General features: G+C 41.5%; 1 protein-coding gene across 2 annotated transcripts; it reads right to left on the bottom strand.

Annotated features, from left to right (window-relative positions):
- Positions 1-19,706: 19,706 nt before the first annotated feature.
- Positions 19,707-24,443, bottom strand: LOC147633435 (uncharacterized). 2 transcript variants are annotated; one of them, XM_086806514.1, is made up of 5 exons: positions 23,602-24,443; positions 22,815-22,938; positions 22,598-22,730; positions 21,219-22,337; positions 19,707-20,538 (listed from the first exon to the last, which is right to left on the bottom strand). In XM_086806514.1, the coding sequence occupies exons 1-5, from the start codon at positions 23,735-23,737 to the stop codon at positions 20,002-20,004; spliced, it is 2,049 nt and encodes a 682-aa protein (XP_086662640.1). In that variant the 5' UTR covers positions 23,738-24,443; the 3' UTR covers positions 19,707-20,001. The 2 variants fall into 2 exon arrangements, with proteins under 2 accessions (XP_086662640.1, XP_086662639.1); XM_086806513.1 differs by having other exon boundaries at positions 22,815-22,941; positions 23,602-24,442.
- Positions 24,444-25,202: the final 759 nt, after the last annotated feature.

Raw genomic sequence — 25,202 nt, 5'->3', positions numbered from 1 at the left:
TCCCATAATGTTTGAGGAAAATGGGTTGCGGGATTCCATCCATTCCTTCTCCCTATGGAGGAATACGAGACACATACATGGGAAGAACCCTCTATCTCCAAAGAACCCAAATACATAGGAAGTCTTGTGGCTCTGTTGTCCATGCCTATACAAATGCCATTAGGGCAACTGTTATGCAATTCACCAACCCTATGACAAACATAAAAGAATGGGTAGAAGACGGACTAAAGCTAGTTGATACTATAGATGAGGCTCTGCCACCTCTGGCAGAAAGAACCTTGAGACATACAAAGAAAAACTGAGCTGTTAAGATACCAGTTAATCAACTGGGACGCTACTACGAAAGCGACGACACAAATCCTACAATCTCGATTCATCATAATGGGTACCAAGGCACTGGCTATCCTGGATGGTGGGGTGGGGGTTAGCATTATCACAAAACGTTGCTAGGAGAATTGGGGGAAACATGATCTAAAAAAACAGATCTAATCGTTAAAATGGCTAACGGAACGTCTTCGAGACCCATTAGGCTTCTGGAGAATGTTAAATTCAAACTCTTTACGTTTCGCTACCATCATACATTTGTGGTCATGGACTTCCTGCACCAACCTGATTCATATGACATAATATTGGGGAGACCCTTCATGAGGGAATCCAAATTGGTGCATGATTGGACCTTAGATCACATGTATGTACGGATTGGGCCTTAGATCACATGTATGTACGTACGGATTCGCAAATCTTAAAGATTGAGAGCATAGAAAGCACACCCCATGGAAGGGCAATTGTTTGGTAACGATTCGGTCACAACAGAACGGACCACCTCTGTACAGATATGCCAGCCCTCGGTGGGAGATCCCAAGGATGAAGAGGAAATGAAAATGTATGCATCACTTCCTCCTCCGGACTTCAGTGAAAACTGGATACATGTGTTGGCCACCATTGATGTGATGCAATCCAGGAGGGGGACCCAGTATGTGGAATTTGGAACCGTCCCCATGATCTCTATCTGTATGGTTAATTGGCAGACCATTGATGAAGAATCAGAAGAGGAGACATCGAGTACAAAAGGTACCATCATAGCACAAAGCCGTACCAGTGCTCAATGCCTCAGATGGTGGCGAAAGAAGAAATGATATATAGCCTAACGAAATGCCCTATTATGAACAAAACACATGGATGCCCAGTGGTTGAGATACCTTGAGGCCACTAAGGTACACGATGAGTTCTCAAAGGATTGGGGTGAGGAGTTGAATAAGATATCACTGGAGGGAAGGCACAAGAAGAAAGTCGGCCTTCAAGAGCTAGAAACACCCAAGCTTATGAAAGCTGGGCGCCGAAAACGCAATAAAGCCTTGGCAGAAGCAGAATGTGAGGCTAGAAAGATCATGGCTAAAACCAAAGTGAAAATGAGGACAAACCAGACTTGCTCTCAGTACCTGACCACTTCAAAGCCTATAATGTTGGCGAACAGAAAGTGGTCCGACTGACAGCAACAAGGGTGAAGGAGGATGAGTTGTCCACATCATTCGATGGCCTGGCAGAAGTCAAGAAATTGGATATTGCAAGACTAGGGGAGGATGCTTGACCCGTATAGATTGCTAAGGACTTGACTTCGGCTGAAGAAGATAAGTTCATCGCTCTCCTTAAGGAATTTAAGTATTGTTTTGCCTGGAATTACAAAGAGATGAAGGAGATACCACCTGAGGTAGTACAACATACGATTCCAATCATGAAAGAGTCGAGACCAACCAAGCAGAAACCATACCAGATGAATCCTAAGTATGCGGCAATTGTAAAGGAGGAAATAGACAAGCTCATTGCTGCGGATTTCATCTATGAAATCGAACATACGGATTGGTTATCACCAATCGTGATAGTGCCAAAAAATGAAAAACTTAGGGTATGTTTTGATCTTAAAAAGGTCAACGCAGCCACACTAGGAAAGACCATTATCCACTGCCTTATACAGAACATGTTTTGGAAAGAGTGGCTGGGAGAGAAGCTTATAGCTTCTTAAATGGATTCTCCAGTTACAATCAGGTGTCCATAGCACTAGTAGAGGACTAGCACAAGACAACTTTCAATACAATGTGGGGGACATTTGCATACAAGGTTATGCCGTTCGGCCTCACCCAATGCCCCAACAACCTTTCAACCATTGATGTGCACAGCCTTCAAAGACTACTTACAAAAGTGGTTGGAGGTATTCATTGACGATCTGTGTGCACACTCTCGATCACACTCTCGATGGGCAGACCATCTGGCCTACTTCTTGAGAGGAAAGTGTTCGAGCGATGTCGATTATATCGTATATCCATGAACCCCTTGAAGTGTCAGTTTTGGGTCAAGCTATTTGGGACACATTGTCTCAAAGAATGGTATATCCACAGACAATAGCAAGGTCAAGCTGATATTGGAGCTGCCACCGCCTACCAACTACAAGGGTGTGCAAAGATTTATGGGCCATGTGGGGTGGATCTTAGAAAAGTACAAATTGCAATGGTGCATATGTATAAAATTAATGTAGAAGAATGTGGTGGTGTTCGTGTTGAAGATGGATGAGGCACAGATCCAAAAAGGACAAAAGATGGAAAGAGTGAGCATATCTATCATGAATAGGGCAATTGAGTACAGCGATGGTAGAGGAGAGGAACCAAAACATAAAATCCAGTCAGAGATGGAGCTTTGGTGGGTTGGTGCAGCTCAGATACCAACTAAAAATCATCAAACCCTCAAATGGTTGTTCTCCCACACGGGTATCCCTAATATCATTCAATCCCAAACATTCAATCCCAAACATTCAATCCCAAACATTCAATCCCAAAGTACTGGAGATATGTTGATAGTTGATGGAGTTGGCAATTTCAAAGTGGAATGGCATTTGGGTGCTGACTTAAAGACTATCAAATGTATGCTTAGAATATGCAATGGGGCTAATGCAAAGTAGCCTTGCATTTATTGTATGGAAGGTATGGGATCAAAAGAGGGGAGCAGTTTGTGACAAGCAAGGAGAGTCCCAACAATGAGAGACTCTATAGATCTGAGTAAGTTCAAGAATAAAGAAGACATTTGGGATCCCATTCTTCCTATCTCTGTTAAGAATGTTCACATATGCACTTTGCATGCTGCAGAGATAATAATAATTGACAAGCTTCTGAGATTGCATCTTGATTATGCATATTCTATTAAACCAACATCGTTGGCAAATCAATGTATTGATAAATGTGAAGCATTGTTATCAAAAATGGGATTTCATGGGGGTCAGGTTCATTTAAGGAAAGATCCAACAGTTTCAGGGAAAACACGAGATGCTTGATGAAGCTGTGTATTCTGGAATACAACTCAAGTGTAGAAAGAAGTTGTATTCCAGAATATAGCTTATTGAAGCTCTGTATTCTAGAATACAACTCAAGTGTAGAGAGAAGTTGTATTCCAGTATATAGCTTGCTGAAGCTGTGTATTCTAGAATACAACTCAAGTGCACAGAGAGAAGTTATATTCTAGAATATAGCTTGTTGAAGCTGTGTATTCTAGAATACAATCTCAAGTATAGAGAAAAATTGTATTTTTGAATATAGCTTGTTAAAGCTTCATATTCTGGAATATACAACTCAAGTGTTAAGAGAAGTTGTATTCTAAAATACAACTTGTACAAGCAATGGATTCTGGAAAACAACCTCAAAGTGCATAAGTGTTAAATTTTTAAAAATGTGACTTCAAGCTTTGTATTCTAGAATACAAACTTAAGAAACATGGCAACTTATCGATTTTTGTGTTGTATTCCACAATACAACACAAGAATTAGCTTTTTTTTTAAATGAAGTCATTATAATTTTTAAAAATTATTGATTAAATCTTTATTTTATAAAATATTATTTTTTCAATCTCTTTTTTTCTTAATTTACATATGAAATCTTCTTTTTGGTATTTTTGTGTATTTAAAATACAAACAATTCTTTCAAAAAAATATCTTTTAAAAAAAAGTCTATTTTTGAAATCACTTACCTCCTTCTTAGATAATGTTTTTGTTTTTCTTCCTAGCCATAATGACAATGAAAGAAAAATTCAAAATTGTAGCAAATAACAGAGTAATCAAGAAAATGCATACCTTACAAAATTAAACTCAAGAAAAATGCTCCAAATTCAAAAAAAAACGCTCTTGTGGCTCTCTTAGCAGCAGACCCTTGGAATGTGTGTCTAAAAAGGACTTCCTCTCATCTTTTAAGTCCCATTTTTTATAATAATTAATATTCAAATTAATATTATTATTTTTGGATCTAACCATTAAAAGTAAGTTATTTGGATTTGAGATTACACTCCACTTTGTAGCTTAGACCATTGTTTTTTAGAGAAACTTAGAGGTTTGAAGTTCCTAGTCATGGTGGTGGCAGGGCAACAAAATTCTCTCTCAAGCTCGTTTTGCTCTTTTCAAGTGCCTGTATCCATACTCACTCCTAAAAGTCTAAGCCAATCTATCAGTGATGATGATGTTACAAGCCCACTATTTGCTAATTTATCAAATTTTGATACCGATGTTCCAGTTTCTCCATCATTAGTTCAGCCTATTCGTGTGGAGACAACCACTCCCTTGAGAAGAAAAGATAATTTTTTGCATCGCAATGCATTGAGAGAGGCATGTAGGGTGTATTGTTGTAAAAAAACTGCTTGAGGACACTTGGATTCAGAAAAATTAAGCAGGAACGTGAAAACTTCTTTACTTTAAAACATGCTCAACAGAATACAGCATTACATGGTTTTTTATTAAGGTCTAGAGAGAAGATAAAATATATAGTTTCCGGCACGATTGTGTGTCGAAAGTGTTTTCTTCAAGTGTTTTGTTAAGCAATCAGCAGATGCAAAAGATCTTAAAGTGGTTACAACGGGTGGAAGAAGATTCACGGTACTCATTTAGTACACGTAACACTCCTCAGCTGTGTTTTCTCAAGAGCTGGATGGAATGATTTGTCACTTACAATGGTGAGCGCATGCCAAATTCAAAATTCACCCATTTTCCTGATAATTTTACAAAAGGAGAAGTTTACAACCTCTACGTGGAAACGTTGAAAGGAAGGAACATGTCATTTCTTTCATTAACCTCATTTCTTAGAGTTTGGAGACAATATTTTGCTGATGTGAAAATTCCCAAGAAAACTAGAATGGGGGTTTGTTAAATTTATGCAGAGCTCAAAGCCAAAAGAGATGTTGCAAAGACATTTGAAGAAAAAGGTATGTTTGATTTGTGTTTTTTGTACGTTTTAATTTATGAATGAGAATTCCAAGTGGTATAATTTAAACTAGCTTTACATTATTTTGAGTTTTCAGGTCCTATTCTACAAGCACTTAAAGCTTATCGAGAACAACAAAGTACAGAGCGTCAAAAGCTAGCAAAGCATCGAAAGAAGTGCCTTGAGTAGAAAGAAATGTATTTGGGATTATTCATAGATGGAATGGATCAAAAGAAGATGTTGATACCCCATTTTATGCATGCTCCAAAGAATTTGAAGGAAGAGAATTTCATACAACTATACGTTGTTGGAGCCCTCATCTTTAACGGCATCATGACGTCGAAAGTTTTTATAAACTTTTCAAATTTACACAACGACCCTAACTTGACCATCACCATAATTCAGAAAATAGTAAGTGAAAGGCAAGGAGAATTACCTGGCACACTTTATGTGCAGTTAGATAATACGGCAAGGGAAAACAAAAATCAAATAGTGCTTGCTTATTTGAGTATGTTGGTGCAGTAGAAAGTTTTCAAAAAGGTCAAACTTGGATTTTTGTTGGTGGGTCACACTCATGATCAAATTGATCAGATGTTTAGTAGGTTTTCAGTCAAAATTGCTAAGAAAAGTGCATTTGACCTTCCAGAGGTGTGCACAATTCTTAAAGAAGCTTATGATCCTGCGCCAAAAATTCATGTTTTGAAAGGCACCTATGATTTTAGAGAGTTTGCAAAACAGGTGGAGATTTTGCAAGCCCTCCATTCGCTCAGCTTAATGACCATAGTTTCCAACATCAATTCAAAATAAAAGAAAAAGAAGCTGAAACACGTTTGTGGTGTAAGAAGTACTCTAACTCAGAGGCATGGCATCCTTAGGATGGTTTGAAGTTTTTACTTAGTGTCCCAGAACGATAAATTCTTCAGGCAGCAAAAATGCTTTTGGCATCAAGCATTGAAGCAGCAAAAGCTCAAAAAGAAAAGCGAGCCATCAATTATCAGCAATTAGAAATTAAAGAGACCATACAATCAGCACATGTGTATTTTCTAGCTTGCTCACTTGGATGGTGGAATACATTTTTTCATGAGCAAGAAATCTTGATTGAGGAAGTTCAAAGTAATTCAAGATCACTGATGAATCTGGAGCCCTTTCTTTGGAGGGTACAAGAACTTGAAGACCGTGATGATAATATTCAAATGCCAAATCAACAAATAGAATTGCCTGAAGAATTACAAACATTGGTGCATGGAGAGACTTGCGAAGCGTATGTTGGTGCTAAAAGGACTAGTCAACGACGGCTGCAAGAGAAGGAAATGTGGGAAGGAAATATTGAGGAGCTCACTGTAGGTGCAATAATTGCAGTGTTAGCCAACAGATGATGAAAGCGGATGTCCTTTTTGGTTGGCAAAGGTACTTAAAGTCCTTGAGAAAAATGCAAAAGTAACCTCAATTGAGGTCCACTGGTACAAGTTCAATGGAGATGATGCATTATCAAGAAAATATTATCTAGAGATGATTCGAGTAAATAAAAAGGGAAAGAAAGCAAATCGTAGTCAACGTCGCGTGGATAGCCTAAGAATGGAGGATGTGGAAGTTCTTGTTTATGGTTTTACCTTGAAAAAGTCGGGTCATCTACGAGAACAAACAAAAAAAAAATCTTCTGGAGAAAGTCAAAGATTTAACACGAGAGGCATAAGACCTCTCATTGTAACTAATTTTGTGGACATTATTATTTTATTGCAAATTGAGTATTTTTTTTCTCAAAAAATGTGTGATTTTATGAGCAACTCTATCATCTTTCAAAGTATTGAAGTGTAAAACTTGCACTTTTTAACAGTTTTTTTTGAGCTTTTTAGGAGCTCGTGCTCTTTTTGGTTTTAAAAATAGTGTTTTTTGAGATATTTTAGCATTTTCAAAAATGGGTTGTATTTTTGATGGTTTAGTTGTACTTCTAAATGGCTAGATATTCAAGGATTAAGGGCATGCATTGCACCTTATGTAGTCACCCTTATGGTCATACTCTCTAGATTTCCAAAACAGTCCTATAATGTTGTCCAAATAATCTGCTGTACTTAGCCATGATGCCTTTGTCCTCCTATAACTCTACTTAGCCATGATGCCTTTGTCCTCCTATAACTCTGCGTCTTTGAAGCAAGCTACAAAGACATATAGAGGCATGAACCATGATAACCGTATCTTCCTCGAGATCCTTCCTAGAGTCATGGCCTTTTGAATATCCTAGGATATTTTATGTTTGAAGCTCTGCACCGTCGCTTCATCTGGAATGTCCCAATTAAGAGAAGAAAGGCTTGGCACTGCTAAATCCTCAATTTGTCCATACACACCTATTTTTGAGGGAACAATGTATTGTGCGTAGTATACAAAAAGATTACCCTTATTAAAAAAAAAGCCGCATTCTAGTCACCATACATGAGCTCTGCAAATTCTTTGTGAATGGCTTGGAAAGTACCACTGAAGCTCTCCACAAGCTGCCACACTCAAAACTTGTTGAGGGAAAGATATCTAAAGAAATCGGAAGTTAAAACTTGTATTAAAAGGAAAAATATATTTGCAAAATTGAACTACAACTTACAATGTGCTTGCATAGGAATATGTTGAGTTGGAGGTATGTATATATCCTTTGCCATAATGTAAACATGTTAGACCTGAGCAAACCAGCCTTCAAATGTAACCTTGAAAGCAGCAATGCGTCCCTTCCAATGGTATTTTGTATCCTCTCTTTTTCATTTTTTTCACCTTGTGAGATACCTTGCATGATGAGGGCAACATAGTAACCCAGTCGTTTACAGTGAAACTCTTGGGTTCCCAAGTTCCATCATCCCTTTTGTTGTGTATGACACAAGAGTTTATTGAACGAGAAGGACGTCTTTTGGATTCCATATAGAATAGAAGCAAGAGAATGAAAAAATAGAACTCAATGAGGTCGAAAAAGAGATGAGAAAGAGCTAAAAGATGCAATGAAGCTCAGTGAGGTCGGAAAAAAAGATGAGAGAGAGCTAGAAGATGAGAACTTCTAGATGTTGAGAAGAAGAATGAAAATGGTATGGGTGCCAAAAGGAATATTGGAGGTAGTTTGTCCAAACTTCAAAAATTTCGGCATTAATTACATGTCATCTTTTTTCAAATCTTTTGACAGATTTTGTCAGTATAACGGATACTAGGGACCACCACAATCAGTCTGAATATAGAGATTTTGGCTAAATTAGAGGAAAAAAGCTCAAAATGGACTCTACTCTCTCCAAAGTAGAGGAGACAAGAATACCATATTCTTGTGCACGTGGCACACTATCTTTGGCTCTTTTCTTAATCACTCACGAGATTAGTAAAGGGCCCTTTTTTAGGTGTTTTTGGCCATAATGAACAATTCTTGCAGGAGACCATGGAAGGACTTGATGAGCTGCTCAACCAACCACCACAGACTAGGTTAGAAGCCGAATCAAGCACAAATGCAATGTGGGAACAAGAACAAAAGGTTTGGTGGTGTCACTTGTTGACAACACATATGCTCCACGACCGTAACGCTGCCCTCTGGAAGCAGGTAAAAGATGCATCCACACAAGCACAAAGGTTAAAAGCCAACTTGGAAGCAGCTGAGACTACCCACAAGGATGTCATCATGAAGAGTTTGAAAGCTACGAAGGAACAGGAGAAAAGGTACAACGCCCTGGAAAAAAATAACATGGTATTAAGCCAAACAATAGTGCAAAGAATCAAGGCGAATGTTGACCTCAACGCCAAATTGGAACAAGTGAAGGAGCAGCTCCAGAAAGAAGTCACCCACACAAAGGAGATCACTACACTTCATGCACAACAAATACAGGAGTTCCAAGCCAATGTCAGGGCCAAAGAAGAAGAATTGCAATGCCAAATCCAACAGCGAACACCACAGCTAAAAGCAGAGGAGGAAAGTGCAAACCATTTACAACATGAAAGGGAACAAACAAACAAGGCCCATGCAGAGAAGATCAGAGCACTTAATGAAACAATAAGTGCAAGCCAGGCCGAAGCAGCACAAAGAAAAGAGTTGGCACACCAAGAGACAGTGACGCAACTTACTACATGACACTCAGAGGATGGTTGCCCAAAGACTCAACAGATTACCGAAGCTCAGGAAAGGGAAGCAACGGCTCGGCAAGCCCAAGAAGACGCAACAAGAAGATTCAAAGAATTAGATGCTGCAAAGACGGTCAGAGAAACATCAATTTCAAACCTCCTTAGCAACAAAGACTCTGCCTATAAGCATTAGAGCGTCAATTGGCAGTCCAAGAAAGAAGTCAACGGCCGGAGCCTAGCGATGATCTCCGTCTCCTCCTTGAGCGCGCCTCCGAGTTGGGTCAGCTCTGTTAGTAACTCCTCGGGCCCCTCCTCAAACTCTTTCCTTGTTTTTGTCTACATTAACACTCTCTCTACTTCAATATGACATAAATCTATCTGAAGATATAGGCCTAGGAGAACTAAAATTAATCAAACAAAATACTGAAAGAGATGATGATCCTACCATAATAATGGGAATTTTGAGGGGAGACTTAATATTAACTAATCCCCCAAGACATCTTTTTATACTCTCTACATCCTATAGTACTAAACCTTTGTAGTTGGTGTCGCGTTCTCCAAAATTCAGAAATTCTGGACAACAGTGTCAAAAAATTAGACGTGTTTGTCCCAGATGACATTCCAGAGACGCCCGCCAAACTATGAGGTAGTAGCACATAGTTACCAATGGGTTATAAAACATTTGCAAACATTCAGGAGCAAAAACATCATATGCTTACATGGATAAGGGCATGGCGCAGAATTCCAAACCTCGCTATTGTGGGCTAGCGCCAGATTTTTAAAATTGGTGGTGGTGCTAATAGACCAACCAAAGGAGCCCTATGATAGCTATGAAAGCAGAACACCTGAAGTTCGACATGAACCAAGGGCCATCCAACATGGGTATCATGCTTTACTACCACCGACTGTCTGCGATGTCTTCCTGGCTATATGCATATCACCTTTGAAGACATGGTGGACACAGGATTCTGGAGATCACACTCAGCATTCAAACGAACACTCAAAAATCTCCAATCTAGGAGGAACTTCTACACCGACATGAGTTCGATGACCAGGTCTTTAGACCTCGATAACAGGTTCTGTGGACAGAACCTACATTAGGGAGGGATGTTAATCTCATTTTGGATTAACAAACACGATCCTCCAATTGAGGACATTAATAAGTGTCATGAAACGGCACTATAAAAGTTGTACATTATGAGATATTGGCCACCCAAGGCCTAGTAAGTTTGTTTTGGGCACCCAGCTGTATATAAGGGCCAAATGTATATAAAGCATTTTCTCATAATGAAAAGACACAATCCCCTTTGTGCTATAGAGAGCTCTTCCTTGTGTCTTGAGAGAGATTGAGGGAGAAAGAGATCATTCTAGCATTGTTCCTCTTTTATGCTTGTGTGAGAAAGTGAGAGAGAGAGAGTGATTGCCTTATGCGACGCTGCGAGCGACTCTACGGTGATAGCGTGGAGGTGGGGATTGGAGGTTGGAGCTTAACAAGCGAGCTTGGAGGCCTCAAGGGACTCAAGTTCGAAGCATTGGTAAGCGAGCTTGGAGGCCTCAAGGGACTCAAGTTCGAAGCATTGGTAAGTACCCTACGACAGTTGTGATCTATTTCTCATCCTTTACGTGAATGTGTTAAGTTCCCTCTTGGAGGTGTGGTAGCCCATAACACTAGACCATTTTTAAGTTTGGCTAGCTTTGTGTAAAAACTAATCACTTGTATATGTCATTTTTTACAATAAGTACTACACATTCCCTTGCGACACTTTACTTGTGAGCTCTCCTTCTCTCTTCTTACTTGCCTGTATGCTTTTGAATTTTGCTTGCTTGATTGGATGCGTTTGATTGTAGGTCGTCTTCTTGTTTGATTGGATGCGTTTGATTGTAGGTCGTCCTCTTGTTTGATTGGATGCGTTTGATTGTATGTCGTCTTCTTGCTTGATTGGATGCGTTTGATTGTAGGTCGTCTTCTTGCATTAGCTTCCTCTTCTTCTGCTACCTTTTGTGAGAGAGAACCATCATGAAGATGGATCTCTTGTTGCCTCCATCAAGGTATAGAGAGCTCTGCCTTCACCCCTTTGGCAAAGAGTATTCTAGTGTGACAACAAAGTGAGGACGTGATGGACGAGCTAGTGCAACCACATGGAAAGTTGCATTTATGGCTCAAAGCAAACCTAATAACACATGCTTAGGAAAGACTAAGGTAATCTCTTAACTTAAATATATCTAGCATCACCTGTCAGGGAGTAGCCTAAGGCTACGCTCCATTTTAAACTATTGGGATCACCGAATATTACTCGATGTTGATTAAAAGAACACACTCCAAAAAGCATATGGTTTTGGAGCCTTGGGTGTGTTTGCTAGTTGTTTTTTATTTTCATTTAGAGTCGATTTTGTATTAGGACATTCTATTTCATCTATTGGTAGGATAAAACCCTAGTTTTTTGGTGATTTGCATGAAATAAGTCTAAGAGGCTTAGATTTCATTGCTTTGATCCAAGAATTAACTTAGTAATTGTGATTAGGAGTGGAATCCACTTCGAAAACATGAGCATTGAGCTCCATTAGGTTGGATTAGAGTGAAACTATCAATTATTATTTATGTATTTCATAATTTTTCATAATTTATTCATGCATAGTTAAATTAGTAGAGTAGAAGCATGTAAAATCATCTAAAAATAATCAAAAAAACACTTAACTAGCTGTATTGTAATTGTTGGGAAATTAAGTACACTTATTACCTATAAGTACACACTAACCCTGTCTCATAGGCCATGTTCCTAGATTTTGATGCCCAAGATAGGCTTATTTCACACCATAGAAGTATGTGAGCCGAGTTCATACCAAAAAATATGTGAGCCTAGCTATGTAAAAATACGTGAGCTTGGAGACGTGAGCCTAGACACGTAAACCTGGACACATGAGCCTAGCAAAAAAATAAAATAATAAATTCTCCAAAAAAAACCTGTGTGAAACAATTTTTAGAACTAATCTGAAAACATCTAGAAACTTTGATAAAAACCTGATCTAGACTATAATATAGTCAATTGCAATGCATCAAGCCACACCTACGCAAACCTACCAAGTCTTCATTCCTAATAAATGAGGAGCAATCACAGAGTGCTCAAACCCACCAAGCGTTCAGTCCCAACAATAAACAATGAGCACTCACATCAGAGTGCTCCCTAGTTAAGAAAGGACCCTCTGTTTGAAATGAGTATGGGGGTTGCAGCCTAACACCTAGAAGCTCAGAGTTGGGCAAAACCAAGCCAATCCACATCTCAAGGATGATGATCAACTTTGAACTAGAGATCCCATTGGGTACACCTAGAGAAGTTCAATAAAATTTGTGAGGCCATGGGATAGATTAATGATCCCACCAAGGTCTGCTCATTTGGACTTTGCCATGAGAAGGCAAAGCAAGCCAATAGTTTAGGTCACTAAACCCACTTGAAAAGGCTAGCTACAAGGTCTTGATACACACATTCATTTCACCCAGTGGAGCCAGATGGAACCCTATCACATAGATCAATAACCTCAAGGATGCAAAGAGAAAAATAATGTGAGACTATATTGCTAGAACCAAGTATTCCCATATGAGATACAGTACCCACAAAAAACTAGATAGACTTATCACCCACCAATCGATTTATGATTAGGAGCAAGAGGCTTCACGAAAATCTCTACAAGTTTAGACCAACCAGCACCAACTAGAGTCCTAGTTAAGGATGAATATGAATGAGTTGGTAAAGAATATGCTCAACCATTTAGGTGAGCAATGGCATGGCCAGCCCAAAGGACAACCTCAAGCCCGAGAACACCCACATCTATTCCTACAAAGAGATATGATTTGATGGCATAATCTACCACTGGCATCAAAATCATATAAGTATAGAGGGTCCAATGCTAAGGCCTAGACAACAACTATATTCTTCTCATTACTAGTGTCACGAGAACCATGACACAACTCATTATTGATTCTAGGGAAACTCAACACTATAAGCTAAGCTCCCGGCACCAAAGCAACCACTAGTCCTACCGCCCATACCACATGCTTCTCAATCAATGTATAATCTAGAACCAATTCATTAGAACCCTATACAAAGACATATGTACAAACCACCATCAATGACATACCCACCTCTGATATCCCAACCAGTTTTTATTACAACCACACCAGTACAAAAATACTTAGTGACTTTGCCAACGGGCTTTGAGAGACCAGAACATGAGAGCTATGAGTTATATGAGTAATACGATTCATATGGATTTCCAAACCACCAGCCCCATTGATTGCATCACTCTGCTCAAAGTCATGCTGCAATAAAGAGTGAGGGACCTCAACCATATGGCATGTAAGCCACCTCTTCTCAATATTTCTATTGCAAGGGCCTACACCATGTTGCTCAGTGCCCTCATAGAATCATCACCTAGTGCCCTTGCTCCATTCCTGAATCTATTGCCAAATCCCAATGTCATTCCATACGGAGGCACATGTTATAAGAGTGGATTTGAACAAGTTTTCAAGGATTATACCAATAGAGTGACAATCACCCTAGTGGTGGTAGGAGAATTTGCCACTGCGATGAGCATTAACTTATTGAGTATACAAGGTGGACTTATTCATACAATCCCCCTTAATGCTATCACAAGGGTCCAGACCAAGTTGAGGGTAGTTGAGGGTAGTTGCCATAACAAGGAGACATCCAAGGCAACAAAGAGCTCAAGCTTCGACCTTGAAGCCAGCAGCCCAAGAGCGAGAGACATAATTCCCAAAGGCTGCATCAATGCCTAAAAGGCTAATGAACTAGACCCAGAGGTCCAAAAGAAGAAGATCTTGAAGAGCTCAAGGAAACACTCAACTTGTGAACACACGTTCAAATGTCGAACAGAGACTAAAAACTTCAAAATTATAGCTGAATCTAGAATTTCCAAGGCCACCATGTGACTTGTATTAGTAAAGGGTGTACTCTAAGTCGATCACCCTTACATGTACGTCATAAGTCAAACAACAACTAAAAACTTCAAAAATACAGCTGCATCCAGAATTTACGAGGCCATCGTCGTGTAACTTGTGTCAATAAAGGGTGTGCTTTAAGTTGATCACCCTTACATGTACACAAGGTCAAGAAGGAGTTTTGGACTCACCTCCCACTAGAAGAGCGTGCCTCAAAAACAACTAGAGCCAATAGCACCTTCTCAAGAGGAATCGCACGATTCATGGTCCCTAGGACCTCATAGGTGCTAAAGCAAGCCCAGTCACAAGGTATTTGAGCAATAGCAAAGATGCTAGCTTGACTGAGGTCTCTTACTAGGAACCTTTCACTATATAACCTTGTATACACCAAGAAGTAGGAGTACTAGACTCCCCTAAAACCACCCAAAGGAATTTTATAGACATGAATTATCATAGGAGGACCAACTAATGAGTGGGAGTCAAAGAATCACCAAACTACCCAACAAGTAAGGGATCACATGATAGGAAGGCCAAACATGGAGCCACTTGTTCTTGTTAAGGACCCTAACCAGCCTAGTTCAGAACGAGAAGTGCCAACCTTGTAGAGGAAGGAGTAATTCTTCCTAGAACCACAACTAGCATGACCGCAAAGACAATGGGGGCTATGTCAGTAGCTTTTGGCTCAGCAAACTCTCAAAACATGAACCTTGTAGGATTTAGAACAGCTTGCAGGCCCACCGTTCACTATTGTATCCTCAAGCTTTACAACATTAGACCCCAACACAGGCAATACAAAGAGATTCAGGTTCAATTTGGCCATCGGGGCCACTGCAAACACCCAGGCCACCAGGGGCTGAAGAGATAATCCAAGCTACAAGTTACACTACTATAGTAGGAACCCAACATTCAAAAGCAGGAAGCTCCAGAATAGATCCACAACATTGGGAGGAGCATACACCCCATAGTAAACCCCAACCTTACACGGCTACTACCCTTTGCAACACCCCAACTTGCCTCAAGGGCAAGTATAATATCTAGCATATGCCATGATGCCATTACCTCAACTTGCCTTAAGGGCAAGTATAATATCTGATATATGCCATGCTGCCACCTACGTACCAACACCTGCCATTACCTCAACCTCCACCTATGCCACTACCACGTATGTGACCACTAAAGATATTTTTAGAACAACGGCCCAAATAGGGAGGGGGTAGCAACAAAGCTCGCAACTCCACCTCTCTAGCTACAACGCGCGGTGGTGGGGGGTGGTCGGTCGAACTCTAAATAGCAAAATATGATCAAACCAATGCAAATCCCAAAGTTTAATGGGACTAGAGATCACATTGCACACTAGTGTTCAATGGGACTAGACATCCCATTGCATAGTTGGAAGTGCTTGATAAAATGTGCAACACATGTGGTCGACCTGACGACCTGGTAAGGGTGAGTGCCCTCAGCTTCACCATGGAAGGGGAGGCAAAACAGTGGTTGTGATCACTAAAAGCAGAAGACAATGCTGATTTTGACACCCTGAAGACTGCATTCAGGATTGAGTATTCCCGTTCCAAGGAACCCAATGGAACCCAGTCGATCAACTCGATCATGTTAAAAGTAGTAAGAGAAAGAATCAATTAGAGACTACATCAGCAGAGTGAGATACCTCCAACTCTCAGTATGACAATGGCTAATGAACAGCTAACTAGAAGATTACAAAACTAGCCCCGGGTCCTACCAACCCCGATGAAGTCTCGAAACATGCTAGAGCCACCCCTAGGACTAGAAGACGAAGGTCCTAGAAGATAGGACAAGGAGAAGACCGCATGACAATTCAAGAGGGATCAGGCAAGAATACAGTTTCCAATGTCTCTTCATCCTATTCGGAGAAAGAATTAAATCCTCAACCTGCCATGGACTAAGAAGAACTAGTCATAGACCCTAACAACTTACCTAAAAAGGTAGCAAAATAACCCAATCCTATTGAGGAAAAAGTAGGTTAGAAGTAGCCCAGAAACCAGTAAGGGCATGCCAAAAGCACAAATGGACGTTGAATCTCCAATAGTCCCCACACTATCGGGGTGGTTTCTAACACAAAGGCCTTGCTCAAGAGAAGACTAGGAAAAGAACCAATATGTTCCATAACCTAAGGAGACTCGAAATAGGGATTACAAGATAAGGACAAAAGCTTAAAAGCCATTGCCTCCAAGCTCTTGGGTGATGACAAAAGAGTGCCACACTTGAAAAGGCCAATACACATTCTATATACCACTACCAACCTCGAAAGCTATGTAAGTGATAATGGACATACCCCTAGAGGCATAGCAAGACTCACCACCTTCCTTTCCTTCAAAGTCCAAATTTATGTTGGCTCCTTGTTGTTGCTGCAAGAAAGCCCAAGCCTATAGAAGGACCTAAGGGATTGGATGGACAAAAGACTAAAAGTGGGCATAGAAGAATAACCACTCACTTTTACTTCTACTAGAACTTCAACAGGCTTCTACCATTAGCCTCCCATGAAGCTTCACTACTGATTTGGAGAGCAGAACCAGGATTAGAGAGGGGGTATGTTAACCACATTGGCTAACATTACTCCGAAAGTACAACACCATTTTCGATTTTGCATCACCCAATGCATTTCATGTAAATGATTATGGGAAATCTCCAAGTTTGTGACTTGTGTAATGTTGAAAGATAGTCAAAACCGAGCTTACGACTTGTGTAATGTCGGTAGTGTATACATAGACTAAGAAATCAACCTAGACTAGCTTTTTGGTCCCAAAAAAAACTTGGGCGATCTGACATTGTATATGTGAGTCTTGTATATGAGACATTTTAACTAATGAGAAAAGGGATAATCCCATTCTCACAATTGAGCTTGAGTTTCTTGCTCTTGTGATTGAATTGTGAATCTTGTATATAAGACATTTTGACTAACGAGAAAAGAGGTAATCCCATTCTCACAATTGAGTTTGAGTTTCTTACTCTTGTGATTGAATTTTACTTGTATGCTTTCTCTTCTTTGTTGCATGCATTCTTAAGGATTGTGCGGGTGAGTGACATAAGCTCTTTTCTCCCTCTCTCCTTCTCTCCCCTTCACCCTCATGCTCTCACTCACACTGAGGCATTGAAGTAGAGGTTGAGCTTTCCATAGCTCTCTCTCTCTCTTTACTCCCCATCCATTTGCTAAGCTTCCTTGTAGTGACAACAAGGAAGGCAAGATTGAGGATCCTGGCTCTCCACAAAATAGAGTTACTCTGCTAAGAGTGGCTAGAGGTGCAAGCCAGTAAGACCCTTTCATTCTTTCTCTTCTTCTCTCTATCATGCAAGGCTCAATTGTTCTCAAATTGGTGAACATATCCCTATGCAAGGAGAGAGAGAAGACTAGCCATGGTGAGTTGCATATTTTGGCTCCCCACACTGAGTGGGTAAAACCCCATGGAGGGTAGAGTTGGTACAACTGGGATTGTTTGCAAGCACATCGTTGGATAGCCCAATCACCAAACCATCTACAAACCCCAAAGAAAATACTACTACCACCAGACCCAAATCAGCTTTCACGTTCAAGCAAAAGTTTTTGTTGTACAGTCAATCCTCTTCACTCACATTTATTCACCATCGGCACTTAGGCACCAATGCATGCACTTATGCCTTCCATCAACAATTGCCATCAATGGTCTCAACCATACCTTTTCAAGATACGATCCCATTCTCACATGTAGCTTCCATGCCCCATGCCAACACTTTGCATGGCTACCTTTGGTCATGTTGTCTTGTCTCGTCTTCATTCATTGAATCAAGTTCTTGCTCAATCCAACCATCTTCCCATCCATGACTCACAATTCCAACATCCACATACTCACAACGGCTACTAACTTTCCATCCACGCCTCGGCGCGTTGGGACTTTATGAAGATCCCACCACCATCTTGCCCAATCACATGGGCATCCCAATCATGGTCTATAGATCCAGATCCATGCACCCAAATGGCAATCTCCACACAAAGCGTTGACTCCCTCAAGCGCACTATGCATCTATCTCCTAGGGACCAAATTGGCCTACCTACATCTGTGCTAGTCACACGAGATAGAGATGTCCGAAAGTTTAAAGCGATGCCATATGCCAAGGTCAACAATGCCCAACAATCCAAAATTTCACCTCTAAGCCGTGGGTAGCTCTGTAATGCTTTTCCTCTTTTGCCAACATCACCATGCTTCAAGCAAGCAGGCCACAGAGCCACCAACACTTCAAAAAGAGGCTCATGAAGCACCTAGATCCATTCGACCAAGCCACCCATCATTCATAGCTTACCAAGTGTCCCTGCCAGATTGGATGTCCTCAATTCTTCCATCCTCATGGACACCCCAACCTCAATCACACCCACCTTATCAGCTAGCCTTGTTACACATCAACCACCAATTCCCTCCCAAACCGAGTAAGAAAGAGTTAAAGAAAGTAGACATAAAAGTGTCAAAGAAAGCAAAGTGTTAAGAATTTTCATCGAAGGAAGTTGTTACAAAGGCTCCCCTTTTGCCCAATGTCCATGCACACCACCACCTACAATATATCCACAAGCTTTGCATGTAATAGACACATAGGAACTGTTCTTTTATGAACTTGTATTGAACCCCATCATCAACAACCGTCCTAACCCTTGGTACGACCCATTGCCTAGACCTTCATACAATCAACATGACCCTTCCATGCCTCAACTTCGACCACCTCACCCATTCACCTCCAATCCACATGCTCGACATTGCCAAGTCCATTGAGCTACAAAGGCCACCTAGCTCCCTTGCAATAAGCTCCAGACCCACCACCATGCGTAAACCCGTTGCCATGCCTCAAACACTCTAATTAATGATCTCAAGTCCCCAAGAAAAGAGATGTTAAGAGAATGTCGAAGAAGACAACAAAGAAAGTCAAAGAAAGCAATTATGTTGGATAAGTTCTTGTTTGGAGAAGTGCACCCACAACGAAAGAATTTAGAAGTGAATGTGGACACTTTTTAGTACACTTTGATGTAATTCTGGTGCCTATATAAAGCTCATCAACTAATGAAGATTAATACTCTTGCTTTATGCTAGCCACTTGTGTTCATCTCTTTTGCTCGTTCTCTTGTGTTAATCTCCTTTATTAGGTTAATCTCTATGCTTAATCACCATGCTTGACCATCTTTTCTTCTCTCAAAACCCTAATTCCAACAAATCCTAAGGTTGCTCGCTTAGTATCCAGTTGAACTCTCCTTAACAAGACAATATAAACCATTCTAGGCACAACACAAAGTGCAACCTAGAAAGACCAATTAGATGTATGAGTAAATTAAAAAAGAAGATAAACTAACAAAAATGAGTACTCTCGAGTCTCCACCCACTTGTGACTTTTTCTCAAGGCAAATGCAATTTTCAATTGAAATCATTGAATGGCAATTTGGTGTGTTCTAGATCAAATGCAACGTCCCTCTAAAAACAATCATGTTTATTCCTCAAATCTGGTCAACCTTGGATAAGCTCATGTTATCAAATAACATGTGTAATGGATTCATGGAAGGACCCATAAAATGGCATCAATCCATCTTGTTGGCACATAGTCCCATCTCTGTTTTGCCAGATTGTTCATGGAAAAAGCTTTGGAGTTTGCCTTAAGAAAGCTATCCATCCAAACCACCAATGGCCCTCCAAGGAGGAGGACCAGGACACATGAACAACAAGCTAGCTTAAATCATGTCCTTCAAGGTATGTCCACACTGGACTAGCGGCGCCCGCCCGCGGGGGACGGCACCCCATTGCTAGAGCCCGAGTAAGGACTCACTCTCATGCTGTCTGCTGACATTGGGCTGGCTTTGAGGCTCTGTAATCTGTTTTTGATGTTACAAAGATCACAATTAGCACCCCCACCATGCTGACAAACAAGAGGCGATTCCGATCCAGCCAGCTTTTCTATGCCCTGCCGGAAAAGCTGCATCAATTCTACACTGTCATCCCTGTAGTCCGGGCTATCAATCCAGTTGCTGACCCTTGCATCCTTGGCAAGGGAATACAAAGAATCAGGTGCACTCATGGGGGATGCTTTGCTGCCCACTTCACTAGAAATCTCTTCACCCAGCTCACTGCCTTCCAGATCTCTCACTATGCTCATGCTATGGTCGGAGCTTGCCGTGCTGCTAGTGGTCATGGGAGAATAGCCAGGCCGCCCACGCCCATTCACGGATCGAACACTGAAGAAAGATGATGTGGGCATGTTGGACACGAGTGATCGGAGGCCATTCGAGGCACTTTGGCGAACGTCCTGCACATAAATACCACAGTAAGCAATCTGAGAGAGATCTGCGAAATCTTTGCAACCAAGTTTTGTCTCAGGCTGGTTATCCATACAGGGCATGCCTATGGGATGGACCCATCATGAAAACCAAAGAGTCTTGGGCAGGCAATCTTCCCCTCTAAGCCCCGGAACTGACAGCTGAGGGCAAGGTTACAAGCCAAAAATCTCAAGTCCATTTGGTGGCTCCAGTTGCTTGAGACTGGTTCTCCTCATAGCTGAAAATCCTCCATAAGGGCTGAAACTACTTGAGGCATTTTGTCCAATATAAGCATCCTCATAATCAAGGATGTAACACGGCATACTCAAAGGACCTGGGACATGCGAGAGAGAGAGAGAGAGAGAGGGAGAGAGGGAGAGAGAGAGAGTCAAATTCACTCCCCAGAGAGTAAACCCAGTATAAATTCTCTAAGCATCAAAGACCACGCATTTCACCTATGCTGTAGTGGAACCCTGCAGATAAAATAGAAACCTCTCCCCTAACAGCTGCATGATACACCCTTGCCAAGGGCGCGGCTACTGTGTAACCTCAAGGGGAGAGGCCCGTATTCTTTTCCCAATTTAGGCTTAGCTATTATCCTGCATGTAGACCTCATCATTAGCACATTGTAACATGCATAGTAAGAGGAAAGGAGGTGTGAAGTTAATACCATATGTCGGAGGGCCATGTCTATCGACTTCCTGGACACATTTCTGCCATAGGCAGAAGTGTCTTTGATCGACGGAGTTGTGGGCTTAACAACACGCTTGAGTTGTAAAGCAGGCCCTTCTTCCGGGGACAATGATGATGCTGCAGCCCTCCTAGACTGTATCACTCTATCCACCATCTTGCTACCTCTACCAACTGTGTCACCAGGACTGCCGTCACTTCTGCCATTCCTTGAAAGGGGTCTCTCCGCTGTAGATGATCTACCTCGTGTGACACTGGGAGAGCAAGACTGTCTTCTTGATCTATCAAAAGCTGTTGAGGTTGTTGATGATGGTGATGGTGATGTTAATAATGCTGGACATGAGGGACCCATAGATGGTGATGATGATGATATTCCAGGTCTTGAAGAACCTATCGATAACAATGATGTTCCAGGCCTTGAAGGCCCAATAGATGATGATGTTCCGGGCCTTGAAGGACCCATAGATGGTGATGATGATGATGCTCTAGGCCTTGAAGAACCCATGGATGCTGTTGTTGTCGTTGCTGCTGGCGTTGTTGCACCTGGCCGTGAAGAAGAGCCCACAGAGGCACCTCTAGTGTTGGAGATGGAGCGAGCCGGAAGAGTAGTTCTCAGGTTTGGGGGTGGCTCTAATGAGAACCCCGGCATGGCGGACGGCTGCCAAGCCCGGGGTCTCATTGTGGGAGAGCTTCCTCGCGAAGCTGGCGCACTTCTGGAGGGCAAGGAGCTTGCTTTGTTCGCTGAAGATGATCTGCCACCAACACTGGCTGCAGGTTGGCTGTGTGTGTGAGACAGGACAGGAGTGGAGGGCCTTCTGAGCGGGGTGGTCGATCGGGACGAGACACCTGATCTCGGCACTGTAGATGAAACAGTGGTGGACCTGTTGCTGCTGCTGCTGATGCTTGTAGTTGAAGATGGGATGGTTGGTCTGCTTGTGGGTGTGGAAGGGCGAGACACTGGCCTAGAGGTTGGAGTTGAGCTTGCTGGTGCAAGAGATGACCGTCTGCTTGGTGCACTGACTGAACTGTACATATTACTACGGCCGATCCTTGATGCTGGATCTGACCTTGTTGATGCTGTTAATGGTTCTCTGGAAAGCTGCAAAATTCAGGCCACAAAAAAACCTGTGTCAAATGTCCACAACCATATAAACCGGTACAACCAAACATCCACACCCCTTGTATAAACCCATAGCCACAGCCACCAGATCGAATGTGAAATATGCATCAATGCACCAACCCATCAAAACCCTGCTTAGGTCCCCCAAACATTGCTGACAAAAGGATTGGAAAGGCTTGTACAAAAGCTGCAAAAACCACCCATAGTTGGTGATGTGAGGTCTTGCATTTTCAACTTACTCTGGTGGTCTTGATTGCGGCAAGAGATCTCACAAGATTGGGCAGCCCTTTCTGAGCAGAAATGAATGCAGCATCTGCCATGGGGTCATTCTCTGAGCCAGTAACTAGAGGTGTGCCTGGAGGAGTCATAAGCCTGCAAAGCATACATAAAAACAGGTTTCATGGCTTACCAACAGAACAGGTTTGCTTTTTGCTTTCTGCTTTTTGCTCAGCTTACCAATCATAGTCGTTTTTACCCATGTCTGATGCTAGAAGCTCCTCGCCGGCTGTCCTGCCCCGGTATACATTGGTTGTTGCTGCAGAGGTTGCCATTCTATACAGAGATGAGCTTGCTAGTCTTGCTGCTGAGAACCCACAGAAACAAGAAAGGCTTCAGAGATGTATTCTAAGGTTATATCAAAGTTATGGTATGAACACATTTACCACATTTCCTAAGGTTGATTACCTCAAACCTAAGGAAGATCATCACCTTTTTTTTTTTAATTTTCACTTGAGTTTAAAGTACTACTACTCTACTCACACACACTAATGCCATCCCTCACACGGGGGGAGATTTCCAAAACGTCAACATGTGAATCTGGCACAGTGGCACCTGTATCCTTGGGACTCTCGATCTCCAACCTTACCACTGCACTATGATGCGATCGGCAAAGATGATCACTTTTGCTAGGGTTGATTATCTCATTTCCTAAGGTTGATATCTTCGTGTGAATGACTATTAAAAGTTCCAAGGTTGATTATCACATTTTTCTAAGGTAAGGGAAACCCAAAACACAACCTGAAAGAACCAGAAAATGGTGAGAAATTGAGGCTACAGAGGTAGGAATAGAGATTTACCAGCTGAACCCAGAATTTATCTGGTTCAAGAAGTGGGAAAAAAACAGAGGTACACATTTGTCACATTTCCGAAAGGATATCTTCACATTAATGTATCACATATTCTAAGGTTAAGATCAGCTTATCCCATTATCACATCAAAATTTGTCAGGTTAACATAAACTAACCCAAGTTGGCTTCTGCGTTGCTGCTGTTGTTGTCGGAAACTGGTCGCATGGCACTGCTTTTCCTCTCACGCTCTCGCCTGTGCATTTCATGGAAGAGGGCCAAGTCTTCATCTCTCTCACCTCTCCCTGTAGCCATTTTTTTATGTGTGCTAGAAAAGGCCTTTATTTCAAGTCTCGCTACTGTTCATCCATCTGCTGCAGCAGCAGCAGCAGCAGAGAGATCCCTTGTGCACCTGAAAAAGCAAATGCCCCCACTTTGACAAAAGCACAGCTGCTTTTCCACAGCGTCGAAGGACAAGTGCCCACTATGGAAAAAAGCCGCTTGAAAGAAAAGGGCGCAGAAATGGGCTTAGAAAAAAGCAGAGAGACACAGAGACAGAGACACACACACCCACACAGGCAGCAGAGAGCTGAGCCCCCTAATGGAGAAAATCGTACCAATTTAAAAATGCAGTGCTGTAGTGAAGAGAATGCTAGCAAAAAAGCACCCAAAGAAAGAAGCAAGCCAGACTATGAATTACAGGGAGGGTGGAGGAGGGAGAGCCCAGCAAATGAGCAGAGAGAAAAGCAACTGATGGAGAAAACACACACACACACACAGCCCCACTGAAAAAAAAATCAAAAAGCAGTTCTCGCTGCTCAAGCTTTGAAAAATTGCAGAAATGGGCTCTAGAAAATTCAGCTCAATTCAACACACACACACACACACAGAGCCCCACTGAAAAAAAATCAAAAAGCAGTTCTCACTGCTCAAGCTTTGAAAAATTGCAGAAATGGGCTCTAGAAAATTCAGCTCAATTCAAAAAAAAAACGCACAATATGCTGGTGGCAGAGAAGCTTTGATAAATGATAGGAAAAAAAAAGAAAGACGTTTAAAACTTTGATAAATGATAGGAAAAAAAAGAAAGACGTTTAAAAAAAAGCCCCCCCCCCCCCCCCCCCCACACACACGCACACACACACACACACAAAAATTAAAAGCAAAAAGTAAAAAATAAAAAAGCCGAGTGTGCACGGAGTTTGACGAAGGGGGAAAAAAAAAAAAACACGCAGTTTTGAGTCTTTGACGGGAGCGGCAAGTTGGACAAGAAGGTGCAGGGCACCGGCACCCCCACTGGACCCACGCCCCTGTCCGCTATCTTCCCTCTTCAATTGTGCCTTCTGAATTCAATTTGTCCTGAGGCCGGACAACGACCGACAATGACGCCGCGCAAGGTTGTTTTTTTATCTGGGGCACATTTATAAATTCGGAAAAAGGTCATTTTAAATACAAAACTCCGTATAAATTTTAGAAAAGGCATATGTAGTCTAATAATATTTTTTTAATGCTTTGGTGACAAGACCCCTCAGGCATCATTGTCAACCAGATTCGTTCAAATTACATGTTTTTTTTTCCCCTCTCTCTCTTTTTTTTTCTTCTCATTGCTTGATTTAGAATTTTCTTTTCTTTTTTTCTTTTTTTCTTTTTTTCTTTTTTAGCCAGGGTTCATTACTTTTTCTTTTCTTCTTTTCCCCTTGGCTTGACAGTAGAAAGTACACATGTTATCACCCACACACACGGCTCTCGAACTCCATTCTAATCGTTGCACTAGCACTCTATC

This window comes from Cibotium barometz, chromosome 12 (genome assembly GCF_041138505.1).
Source record: "Cibotium barometz isolate CiBa-2024 chromosome 12, ASM4113850v1, whole genome shotgun sequence".
In the NCBI taxonomy this organism is placed as follows: domain Eukaryota; kingdom Viridiplantae; phylum Streptophyta; class Polypodiopsida; order Cyatheales; family Cibotiaceae; genus Cibotium; species Cibotium barometz.
Note: the sequence above shows the minus strand (reverse complement) of the source record. Positions and strands in the feature narration are given on the sequence as shown.